Source organism: Dermacentor andersoni, chromosome 8 (genome assembly GCF_023375885.2).
Source record: "Dermacentor andersoni chromosome 8, qqDerAnde1_hic_scaffold, whole genome shotgun sequence".
Classification (NCBI taxonomy): domain Eukaryota; kingdom Metazoa; phylum Arthropoda; class Arachnida; order Ixodida; family Ixodidae; genus Dermacentor; species Dermacentor andersoni.
The window spans coordinates 82178255-82191486 of NC_092821.1; the positions used below are offsets into that span (position 1 = coordinate 82178255).

The 13232-nt window shown below is 45.0% G+C and overlaps 1 protein-coding gene across 8 annotated transcripts in view; it reads left to right on the forward strand.

Moving 5' to 3' along the window:
* The window catches only part of LOC126538715 (cytochrome P450 3A11-like), a 162082-nt gene that overhangs the window by 102328 nt on the left and 46522 nt on the right, over nt 1–13232 (forward strand). For 3 of the 8 annotated variants that reach the window (XM_055074910.1, XM_055074911.1, XM_055074912.2), the window contains exon 2: nt 2172–2289. The exons of 4 other annotated variants lie outside the window; for them this stretch is intronic. In XM_055074910.1, the coding sequence (XP_054930885.1) occupies nt 2189–2289 (101 nt within the window). In that variant the 5' untranslated portion in view covers nt 2172–2188. Of the gene's footprint in view, nt 1–2171; nt 2290–9622; nt 9822–13232 lie in introns of those variants that run through there. One more of the 8 variants, XM_050185433.3, reaches the window with a different exon arrangement.

The window sequence follows — 13232 nt, forward strand, 5'->3', positions numbered from 1 at the left end:
TTGAACAGATAAGTATATAAGGTCACGAAACATAACTAGTGTCACCCGAGCCATGGCGGAGAGCATGAAATGCCTCGTCGGCTAGGTAGGTGGCTTATGGTAGCAAAGCATTGTCCGACACTGATGGCATATGTGGCCCAGGTTGGTTCCGATTGTGAAAGTCAGGGCTACAACCCTTCTCACTGGCTGAGCCGTGATTGCTGGGTTGGCTGGTGGGCCCGGTTCGAAACAGAGCCCCTCCCCCTTTTTTTTTCTTCACTTGAACATCTTTTTTTTTCTTTCGTTAATATTCGAGGTTAGTTATTGCTCAGCTTAGGTCCAGCGCCTATTTTATATCCGCTATTTTAAGTAGTTGGATTTGAACGAAGCTTGTGTTTCTAATTCGAAAGGAATTAGCTCATGAGCCAGAAGATCCCTCGCTGTCAGCGTGAGCAAAGGACGGACCAAAACGGTTACGAACCCACGACATTTGGTGTTAAATAAGGTAAAGCTAATTAATGCACAGTTAATTAAGATATACTTCATTAAGGCGCTCGAAACCACGACCTTGTGTTGTGGCATAACGTCTAAGCACTGCGCGGTGGTCGCATTGCTTTCGCATTCATCCACTTAAGGATGAATAAGCACGCCCCTTACATTTTTCTTTTATAAGAGCCTAGCCAATGGGATCCTCCGTTCTCCACTCTCTCCCTACTGGCCGAGCGTACGTGGCATAATTTGCAAGAAAACAATAAATAGAGCTAGTGCCATTTTCCGCCGTAACTGAGGTCCAACAATAACATCGAAGGCGTAGCATTGGCACAACCTTGTGTCCTGTTCAGGGTCGGCAGTGTTCGTTCCTTAGAGGGTCGCTGCCGGTGGCACCGCTTCGCGCAGGCCTGAACGCCTTGCATTGAACCGCGGTTTTTCTCCCTCATCTTCGAGCAACATTAATTCCGTCATCATCTGACTGCCTTCAGAAAGAAAGCAGGCGCATGCTTCTGGGCAAGCCAGTTACCAACACGATGCAGATCTCTCTCACGTAATTGCGGCAGGTGGCTTTAGAGTCTGAGAGTACGATGGTGCTGTCTCACATTGCGGGTGGGCAGCCATGGTCAACGCAATGCCAACCTTTTCTGCCTCCGCAGTGTTGGTTTTACGAGTGATGGCTACAATGACTTCGCGCCTCTGGTTGCCGACGACACTATCGGCGTGCGCCGAAAGGCAGAATATACGTATAAGGTGTCAGGATGGTTCCCGTACTTTTGGGTGATTGTCTTCTCTCTAGAATGACTTCATCCAACGTGGTGCATGGGCTGCATATTCCTTGGAGTATGCAGCCCTGCGTTTTACAGCATGCGTCATTTCGGAAGAACGCTGATGACGGTGTTTATTTTTCAGTTCCGTCATCAAAAACGGCTAATTGTTTCTAGCTTTTCGTGACGCTTCTACCCGTATTTGAAACGCTAAAATTTTCACGGAGGCTTCTCCATTCCCACACCATATTAAAGCAGGCTTTTTATGCGGTACATATTTTGGTGAAGTTTGCCTTTAAGTCTTTGTTTTTCAATGCTATTCATCTCTTTTCAATTCCTCCACTTCTTCACTAAACAAACCGGGTACAGTGCAATCCGCATTCAAAACGTACTTAAGTGTGGCTTGTATCTCCTTTTGGCTTCCTTTCTTTTCTTCGTAACGTATAACGCTTGATCTGTCAGTTGCACACATTTTAACTTGATTTTTAAGGTACTCCCAAACAGCGAAAAACTCATCAAAGGGTGCTCGTTCGATACTTTAACAAACAATGCATCTTTCAACAGTGTTTCATGTAACTTTCATAAGCTCTAAATAAATGCAGCTGTTCTTGTTTTCCTGCCTATTAAAAAAAAATGCCGCAGAACCCATCTCGCGATGACTGCCGGCGGTAATGCGTTGAGTATGGAATCAATATATAGCGATACAACGTACTGCCACCATCGAAACGACTTATGTGGGGAACGGGAATGTGCTTCGGGGGATGTTTGTGTGGGGGGTGTATGTGTGCGCGCGGGTTTGTGTGTTTGTGTGTCTGTGGACGGGTGCGTGGGTGGGTGTGGTTGTGTGTTTTGTATGCCCTACCGTATTCAGCTGCAATTTTGTATCTAATCTTTTCTTTTTTGATTGTCTCGTTCATTCTTTCTTACTGTGTGTAGTTTCAAGATCCGTCCGTATGGGCAATCGACTAGGTCGTACGAAGCATGCTCCTAGGCCACAGCAAACGCTGTGCTTTGCGCCACAACCGAAACAAGTGCGCGGCGAACGAACCTATAGGTAAGACTGACATTACACTCCGTGAATATTGACTGCTATAGGGCAAAGCAGCAAATCCCACTCGTGCACATGACGTTGGCATGAAAGCGGGAGAAAAGTACCTTCAAAGAGGTGGGCACAAGGGAAGGACGGTAGCGTTGATTTTCATTCCGTCAGCTCCAAGAGCTCCCGAGCACGCTACCTGAGAGTACGTTAACAGGCCCGGTGGTAGAACGGCGACTATGGCGTGGCACTGCTGAGCTCGAGGTCGCCGGTTCGATGTCGGCCGCGACGGCCGCATTTCGATGGGGGCGAAATGAAAAAAACCGCCCGTGTACCATGTGCTTTGGGCGTGCGTTAAATAACTCCAGATAATCAAAATTAACGCGGAGTCACCACTACGGCGTCCCTTATAATAATATTATGGTTTTGGCACATAAAGCCCCAGAATTTTGTTAGCAATACTTTTAAAGTGGAGTAATTCAGTATTGTTATTTTCTAAGCTCGCTGTAAAAAAAAAAAGAAAAAAACTCTGACTTAGAGGAGAGTGAACAATACTAAGTTGGCTGCATTCTCGTAAAGCACACGTACATATTTTTTTTTATTTTTTTTTGAAGCTTGGCGTGAGTCAGCTGGAAAAAAACCCTGTAGGCTGATTCTCGTTTCAGCATAAACAAAATTAATGGGCTAAAAAGAAAACGAGCTCGCGGGTGGCAATAAAAAGTGAAAGGTATGCCAATTTTTCGGAAAATAGAATCCGAAAGTGCTAGATTATAACTATGGCTAACACTTCCTTTTTAGGCGATAGCAGTTAATTTCACTTTTACATGTTGAAGACCAATGTCCTTTATTTGTGCGTTAAAATTAAGGCGGGTATAGGTTGTGACCCAAGGCATTTAGACCTAGTTGTCTAAATATGGTTCAATGAGCAGCTAAGAAATCGGCCTCTGTGCTTGAGAATATCCGTCGACATCGCCAACTATTTCATTCTTTCTTTTCGTTCTTTCTTTCATTCTTTCTTTCTATCTTTCTTTCTTTCTTTCCGAGAGAAACCAGTTGAGAGTTGGCATGCAAACTTTGAAGAAACTCGAATTGCATGCCCTGGCAGAAACGACACGCGCACGATTCCTGGTGTGTCTATCTTATCGGTTAAGTTAACGAAAGCATAGCACAGCTCGCGTCAGCATCTCGCTTATGCAACGGGTCTATGCGAGCAGGGTTCGCCGGTCGAGGGAGATGTAAAGGAGGGAAGGGGGGGGGGGGGAGAGTAAGCAGTCCACGCCGAGACAGAAGTATTACGTCAACCCGGAAGATGCATGTATAATGAGACGGCAGGGAATGGGACACTTGGTGATCAGACAGACTCCCGAGAAGAGCACGATGGAGTACGCGGCGAGGCGCCGCTTTGCCTTTACTGACGGCCCAACTGTCTGTTCTCATCATGTTATCAGTGCTCATGTTGGCCACCTATGGAACCGCTTCCGTGAAGCGATGTCGGATAACAGACGAACAACATCACACGTGGTGCTCTCTGTCGCTCTGCCTCTTTATACACACACATGCACGCCTATTCTTGTTAAATGCGCACGCAAGACTTATTCACTCATTCATAATGGAGTCACAGGCCGGATGCCGCGCCAGGAAGGGCAACTCTCGTTCTGGCTAAGGAGACTCTTTTTGAAGCTCTGTGGGCATTCCCATACAGTTATGCTGCACCTTGACTAACATAGTACTACTGGGCCGTGGCTCTCGGTTGCTTTCTGTGCCGGTTTGAGGCTCCGACCCTGAAAAATGCAATGACCGAAACGAGTATTCTAACTTTGGCCCTTGTGTATAAAAACACTATGTTCACCTCTGCTCCATGGCAAAGTAGGTCTAACTTCATATGCTGAAGAGAAAGGTAATGTGCAAAGGCATATCGATCGAATGAGAATTCGTCATTAATTGGCACTCAGCCTCTAAAATCTTTGCAACGTTACGTTGCAGAATTTGCAATATTATTTTGCAGACTTCTCAATTACGTCAAGGATGATATGGATGACATCGGTTGTTGCTTCAGAAGCCATCCTCTTAGCTCTGTTGACTAAAGTAATGTATTAAGTCAAATATTTCGCTGATCTTATTGGAAATCGCCATAATGAATATATTGTGCAATACCTAAAACGAGCTAGTGGCCTAGTAATTAATTATACTTATTTAACGTCGTGTTTCTTACAATAGTAGCATTACCCCATGTCCAAGTTTTCCAGTTCGATATCCCTGCCATCGTTTATCATGTACACTATTATTTTATCTGCTCTTGCCGCTTTTGTGGGGGACATATCCTACAAAACCTTTTGTGACATCATTCCTTGCTTCACGCAGAGCCCCAACTTTTTCCTGACAGCTATGTCTAAATCATGGTTCCGTGGCTTTTTTGAATTAATACAGTCATTCCTCTGCTGCCCTTACATGTCGTATAATTGAAATCGCTGATGACACCGCCCTGCTTATCATTAGGATGCTTGCACCTTGTTCTCTCCAATTGGAAGCTTCCTGCCCACACACCTGCGATATTTTAATGCTTCCTATATCATTTAAATGTTGTTATTTCGAACGTCGCTTATTTTCCTCTCTATCAATTTTGACAGGTCAGCCACTTCGGCCTAATCATGGGGATTAAAGACTGTCATGGGCAGTAGGTTACTCTTTAAGTTCTTTGTTTACTTGGGAGAGCCTGCCGGTTTTCTAGCAGTCTTCTTGCCTCATCTATGACTTAAGGAGGAACCCCTGCACCTACTTTTGCTCAGGTCTGAATAATGTATGATATGCTATCCTCCGCTTTTACCATTACAGCTACTAAGTTCACTTGCTTTTTCCTAACTATTTTCCCTATTTCTTTCTTCAAATTGAGGGCAGTCCTGGATTTCGCTAGCCTGTGATAACTGCCTGTTATCCTATCTAGCACATCTGCATCCTGCATAAAAAATGCTATGGTCAACACAGTGCGTGAAATGTATATCACATCTTGCTTCCCATTTGGGCTTTACGGGTCCATTTCATATAGCTGTCTATTTTTGGAAGACGGTATTTATTATTTGCACCTCATTCCCTCGCGCCAACTCTATCGACGCATATCCTCTACATTTACTGAATCGAAGCCATCAAATGACCGCTTCTCTGTTCTCCGATCTTCCTTTTCCTCGCTTCCTCATTGAAGTCGCCCGTGACTACAGCATATATGCAGAGGTTTTACTTTTCTCAGCTTAAATTAAACCTCACAGAAATGTTCTTCTTTTTCATCATGTCCGCAGGCTGGTGCCATAGGCTTGTACCATGTTTAATTTATTCTCGTAATCCTTTACCCTACTATCCCTAACCCCTGCACTTAGGACGAAATGCTTCTCGTAATACGTTACCCTACTATCTCTTAGCGCTGCATTTAGGCCGAAGTGTCAACCTTTTGGGCACTAAAATTGATTCATTCATGGGAAGCGCGAAAGAACACAAGCAAACGAAAAGCTTGTCTTTCGAGGCACCGAGTTATAAACGGCACCGATAGAAAGCTGCCAGTAGTTCTCTGGCCTTATCGACGAGCCTTATCCGTTCCCTTGCATTGCGTTCTTGGAAAGCGCAAAACGGGATAACACTGGCTCGCTGCTGACTTGGCTCATCGTTAGATCGCGTACCACCGCGTGATGTCACGTTGGCGTTTCTTGCAACTCTATCACGCCGTGTCGTTGGGGTTATCTAAACTCGGCATATAGTGAAATTGTAAGCCGGCACGTGGAGTGCCTTCGTTGTGGCTATCATAGACGGACAGGCATACAAGGTTTTCTTGCTCTGCCCAGTTGTGAAGTTTCGCTAAGGAGCTAGGAATGTTCCAAGCGCTCGGTGTGTGCGACTGGCTAAGGAACGGACAAATCCAGAAAACTATTGACTATTTCAGGCACATGGACTGGTGTCAACTGAAGACCAAAGAGTGATACAGTCCCTTATTGGTCCTTTCGGTGAACCTTGGAGGGCAACCACGCGTTAGCCCTGTAGACTCCATGTGGGTCTGCAATTCCTGCAGCCACTGGAAACGCATAATAATAATAATAATAATAATAATAATAATAATATTAATAATAATAATAATAATAATAGCAACAACAACAACATCATCATCCTATTTTATGTCGACTGCAGTACGAAAGCCTCTCCCTGTGATCTCCAATTACCCCTGTCCTGCGCCAACCGATTCCAACTAGCGCCCGCGAATTTCCCAATTTCATCGCCCCGCATAGTCTTCCCCGTCCTCTACTGCCCTTCCCTTTTCTTGGCAACCATTCTGTAACCCTAATCGTCCACCGGTTATCTAACGATCATCAATTAACTAGGGGTTGCCCAGTATACGTAACGATCAGTCCGCATCGATCAGCCATGTTTCTGAACGCCATGGAGGTCGCGCATTATACAGGCAGTATAGCAAATCCCCGTGTTTTAAACAACACTGTCGAAAACAAGTTCAATTTGCGGGCCTTGTTGAGTGGACGTCGAGCGTTTAATTTTTGCTTCGAAGGGTTGATCACTTGGTCACAGCCAGAAATTGAGCGTGCCGCAAGAGCCACCTTATTATAGCATCGTCGAATCAGAGGTTCGATCAGCTGGCATTTCAGTCTTATTTTCAACCGCTAATAATTAGCGCAGACAACTCGATTTACGAATTAAAGCACAGTCTCACCCGAAAGTTGAACATACCAAAGTATTACACCTGTAGTTTTATAGGCAGTGCAATTGTCAGTGAAGATTAGTTTACTAAGTAAACAAGCGCGGTGTCACAAGCCCAAAGAAACACATGGAGAGAGATCGCTCGATGACAGCGAGCAGTCGTGGTCGCAGCGTTGGCACGGCGAGGAGTGCCGGCAGCGGGGAGCGCGCGTGCTTGGCCCAGAGCGAACGTTCCGTGCTGCCGCTCCCTTCACCGTTTCAGCTGCGCCAAGTGTCCACAATGCTGCAGCTAGCTCGCATGACCTCTAACACTGCGTGCGTGAAAACTACAACGCACATCAAGCTACCAGCGTTCTTGGCTCGCCCTCGGATGCTGGGCCTGACACCCGCGCAGCAGATCAAGTGACCTTCAACACGCGTTATTATTGAAATAGTAATCGTGTGGATAGATCGAGGTACATTGGCGCCGTCGCTGGCGCCGTGCTGTCCCATCGTGCGGAGCGCGCTGCGCAGCACGGCGCGGTGCCGGCGACGGCGCCAATGTGCCTCGATCTATCCACACGATTACCATTTCAATAATAACTTATGATCCGCTGCATGTTACGTTACTATTGACGAAAAATGGGGTCTTTGAATTGGTAAAATTCTAGCCGTGAGCAGCGACCAAATGATATCGTAGAGGCTGCGATGGGGCGAAACCGCAACTTTTCTTTGAACTTAAGCACTCTCGAACGTACACGTGACTTTTTAAGATCAAAAGTACCCGTTTTCTCATTCGTACCTCACAACTTGCAAGCTTGCCAACTGGGATGTGCTGTTACCGATTTAGCCCCTTATGAAACTGTGTTGCCTACAGCCAACACACCATATATGTATAGTATGTAAAGAGGAATTCTTCAGGCTACCTTTAAACGTAAAGAACTTGAGGAGTGCTACAAGGTAAACAGAACAAGTATTTAATTTCAACAGTTTCGATCGGTGGGACTGATCTTCATCAGGGTTTACAAAAGAAAAAGAAGAAACCCTGATGAAGATCGGTTCACCGACCGAAACTGTTGAAATTAAATACTTGTTCTGTTAACCTTGTAGCACCGCTCAAGTTACCTATATATATATATATATATATATATATATATATATATATGTATATATATTTCCTGCTGCATTTCAATTTTGAATACGCATATTTTCGAGCTAGATGTCCTCGACCAACACAAATGACAGGCTGCAGGCAGCAAGTATCATTAGTTGGATTAGAGGAAAACCAGAGGTCACGGGTGAAAAAAGGTTTCGGTCGACTCGCCGTCTAATTTTTCTAAGCGTGCACGCTTAGAGTGGAAAGCCCGATGGAAAATGGCCCAGTGCAGTGGTATCACGCAAGTAATTTAAAGAAAACCTCTGTTTCAGATATGCTAAGAACTTGTCTGTACAAGCGCCAAAAAAAAAAGACACTAAGTGGCCTGGGGTGAAGCTCGCTTTCAGTGTCCTGCGTGGTGTTGCCCACCTAAGCTGGAAAAGATTTCGCAGAATAACTTTTTTCGTTTCGTTGAATGTTCTCATCCTCGGTGTATTTTGCACATTACTATAAAACAATAAACATTTCCTTCGTTTTGATGTCTCGTCCTTAAAGGGTTGGGATTGGAACTTATCGATGGAGAGTAGGGACAGTGGTTGATCGACCCAACTACACCTTCAATCAATTAAGGGCTTGGAAGAACAATTTGCAATGTTTGCAAACCCAAGTTGTCCATTTATTGGTATAAATTTAGGCAGACACATGAACTTATTCCCCGCTGTGGCGCCGTTGTGCCAAATGGCGTTGCGCTGCTGACCCCGAGGGCGGGGCGATCCAATCGCGGCCGCATTTCGATCGGGGAGGGGGTGGGGGGGGGGGGTCAAAATGCAAAACCGCCCGTGCACCGTGCATTCGGTGCAAGTTGAAGAACCCCAAGTGGTCAATTAATCCGGAGTCCCTCACAACGGTGCGCCTCATAATCATCTCGTGGATTTGGCACGGAAAACTGCAGAATTAATCATTAACTTCTCAGTGGCCTGCAGCGCCCTTCACTAGCTCTTCGATATTGCTTCGGCGAGTGCGGACTAAATTTCGCGCTTAAGTGATATATCATGAGGTGACTCCTACACATGATAAAAAAAAAAAGGAAACTGTCTTTACTCCCTATCCAAAGTTTATTCAGCAAATTAAACCTTGGAGCTCAGTGTTGACCGTCTCAGAGGCCATGTTTAGAGGCCTGCAATATTAGATGCAGCCAGTCGGCAGGGTCACGGACTGTCTGAAGCGCGCATCTCCAAGCGCGTACGCTCCGGAGCAAAGTTAATGTGGTGGTTATCTGGTTTGTGGCTGAATAAGCAAAGAAGGAATGTGAGAAAACAAAGCCTGCGTGGACTCTTAGATCTCAGAGGCCATAACAGAACGTACTATTTAGAGCCAATCACGCATCCATCATTTCCATTACTAAGCTTCTAACCTCCTAAATTGAGAACTAACATAAAAGCCGAATGTACTACTGCTAGCTGTTAAGCATTATCTTTAGGCAGCGATTTTTGGTCCTGCAATCTACAGCCAGGAGTGAATTTGACCTAAACTTCCCACGAACTACTTTGTTGTGCGTACGGATCTCTTGAAGTGAGTTGGCCGTCCGGCCGCCGCAGCGTATGCCGACGCCGATGCTTGCGAAACGAGTTCCAGCAGTTCCAGTTCGCTTTCGTGTTGCGTGGCGGGAAAGTAAATGCGGTGACAGAACTGACAGCCCCGAAGTGAAGACATCGTAGAAAAAAGAAAGCATGTTGTTGTCATTATGGATTGTCATTCTGGTCACGCTGCTCACGACGTACATTTGGTGAGTACGAGCGATTCGAGGAGCCATATTATAGGGCAGTCGCGATTCGTACTTTGGAAAATTAAGCACAGTATCGGGCGCACTGGAGTTTCGAGTGCAACATCTAGGCGCATGTTTGCCGACTAACCCGATATATAAATTTGCACTGGGTGATCGGTATAACATCGCGTTGGCTAAAGTGCTCAGTGACTTGTATCAAATACACACGCCTCAGGCCCGCTTTAAATACAAGACTCGTATCCTTGCCTGCACGCATAATGCTGTTCATGCTTAAGAAAGTTTCCTAAAGACTCAGTCCGGCCCCTTGTAGCAGCAGACAAGGTTAAAGTCCCCTGAATCGTTGATGACCAGCGACGGTTGTTGTGGGGTATTTACGAACTTGCTCTTTAGTGGTTTAGCATTTTAGCACGTTTATTTGTCGCAAATGTGCTTGGAAACGCAAATTTACAGCCAGTGCTAAACACTAAACACAGCCTACTGGCGGGAAGCAGTAAAAGTTCGATATGTGTTTAATTGCTTAAGAACGTAGCACAGAATATTTTGTAACGTTTCTCATAGAAGCTGATCAAACGAAATGAAAGCAATGAATTTTTATAGACAAGTGGTCCACTGTTAAAGCAAACGCTGTTTATCTTCCGCCATCAATTGCAGCTGAACTATGTATGGCAATAAGGGGCATAGTGAATGCACACACACACACACATTGGCTTAACTATGCATTAGTTGCCCCCTAAAAAATTGGATCATATTGTATGCGCTGAATGTGTTAGTTTCTGTTGCCCAGTCTTCAGTTGTCCATGTTCAAGTTGCTCACTTAGTGCTAATCTGGTGGCGCTACAAAGAGACGGGAAACAAAGCACTGCATGGTTTGTGAAAATGTACAGAATATGGAAAAGTGAAAACGTGTTTAGCTGTGACAAGTTCGTAGTATCAGCTTGGTGGGCTGAGTAGCCATGATCTTGGATTGTAGCGCGAAGTGACATGGACACAGACTAGAAGCAGACAGGACCGTCTGTGTCCGTGTCACTTCGCGCTACAATCCAAGATCATGTTACCGTACCAACTCGCCCAACTTTCTATCCTTTTGCATTACATTTCTGAGTAGCCAGTTGACGCTGTCAGTAATTAAAGTGTCGGACAGATAGGTACTTTGATCACTTGCAGTAACAATACTTTGACCAACAGGATCGCTATAACTTGCCAGAGTAAGTTACTTGGAAGGCATTGACCTCTGTGTTGTGGCTTCTACATATAGATTGGGGCAAAATACGAAGACAGTCGCGTGATTATTATGATTTAGATGCCTGTTATACCCCAGCTTGTCAAAATTAACCTGGTGCCCTCCACTATAGTGCCCCTTCATATAACTCGTTGACTATAGTTTAGGACATTGAAACCCACATTTTAGCGAATTTAATTTCTAACCTATCTGCTTGCAGCTGTGAGATGCATAGTTTTCTTGCAAATTATTCTAGAGATCGACTTGCATACTCATAATCCATGTCGTTGAATGAATGACTTATGCTAGTCACTCTGTGCGTGCTGCTCATGACGTCCGCATGGAGTCAGCAATGCCGAAGCTGACATCATAAGCTGCCCTTAGCACCTTCCGTGCCACGCTATTATACAGAATTCTGGCCAAAAATAGCGAAATCATTTTTAAAGATTCCAGTTGTGACACGTTCTGCTTCCTCGAAAAAAAAATTAATTCACTTCGGCTTGCACTGTTCCATGGATTGTGTGCTGCCATCTACCAAAATTGTGACAAAGCACTGAGCCGTAACTGGGCTCGTCCATGGCATTGCTAGAAAATGTAGATTACTGTCCATGAGCTGAGCTTGTCGTATTTCCCCAAAACTCGGGGATGAACCCAGCTTGTCCAAGGCACAGAGGGGTTTAAACAATCTTTGCAGGAGCAACGCTTTGCCCACGCTGGAGTGTTGCTCTGACCGTTCATGAATGCAAAAAGAAAAGGCATTAGCATCGAAAAAGGCGTCGCTATGAAATGCCTAGGACTCTTGCTGCCATGAGAGATTGTGCTCAACTTGTCTCTAGCGTGAAGATTTCAACAGAAATGGGGTATCCACAGACAAATATTTCTTAATTCACTTTTTGACAAGGTGAACACTGTGGCACGACAACATTTAAATTTGCCTATATCTAAACATAGTTTGTCGAGGTGTCACATTGAGTGCTACCATTCATGGCCCTTATGCCGCTAATGATGTCATAAGTAGCAGCTTTCTTAGTTGCCTGGTCTAGATTGTGTTTTGATATTATGTTTCTTGCATATTTATAATAATTTTTCTGTTCTCATAGAAACTGAACTGTCTCGCACATGACAGAAAGCGCAGAGAAATTGAATGCAACCACATGAAATGAATAAATAAGATCTACAGAGTTGCCCATTGTAGTTCTAATGATTATTACTGGTCTTTTGATTACAAAGTTAAATGATAAACGAGTAGATAAATGATTTTCATATAATTAGCCACCTAATTCTACATTCTAAAGTTGTGCTTTCGATGATGTTTAAAAGCTAGCTTTCTGTTAGCATTTAATTTGCATTGTATGTTGTAAAGCTGAAGATATAAGCCCTGGAAACATGCTGCCATTTTATTTCCAGACCATTAAGACATCCTATATGGTTTTTGTCTTTTGTCACTCCTGCTGTAATATGGCAATGCATTAATCACACCACTGGCCTTTACACTTTGCCTTGCTTTAGAACACTCAACTGCTTCACATCTTTAGTAATCTTGTAGTGGTCAGTGAATGGGTATGACCATTCCAGTCCTTTCTCTGTGAAGATAAGGCTCTCTGGTTCAGTGTCCTGTGATGCATGGCACGATCAATGATCATGAGCAACAGTCGTGTGATTTCTAGCATGAAAGTTCCTTTTTTGTGACGAGTTTACACCCATCTTGCCTTCTCATGGGCAAGTGGGGTGAGGACCTTCTTTAAATGTCTACGTAGGGTAGCACTCATCACAGATACGTTGGCTCTAGTGTTGACAAGTGCTTGGACAGGTACGCCATTTTGACGTCAATTACACTTCTCGTGGGCACAGACAGAGGATTTGCTGCAGTAGTCGGCAATGCAGCACCACCTCCGAGGGCTGCATTTCCTTGTTTTCCGAAAGGGTGCGGCCTAAAGCCGCAGGGAACGAAAGGCGACATGGCTGCGGCGAACGGGAAGATTGGCGACGTGTTTGCGGTGAACAAGACTGGTGTCCGCACAGCGATGGTAAGCGGCTGTGCCATGTTTTCCGAGCAGACTTGGCGGCGCTGTTTGACTCGGCGGTGGGCGAAACATTGCGGGCATTTCCATCAAAACGGCTCAGGTTGGTCAGAATGCAAGGTGTTAAGGGCCACAAGTTGCGACAGTATCGGGCGACATGATCAATGCGGT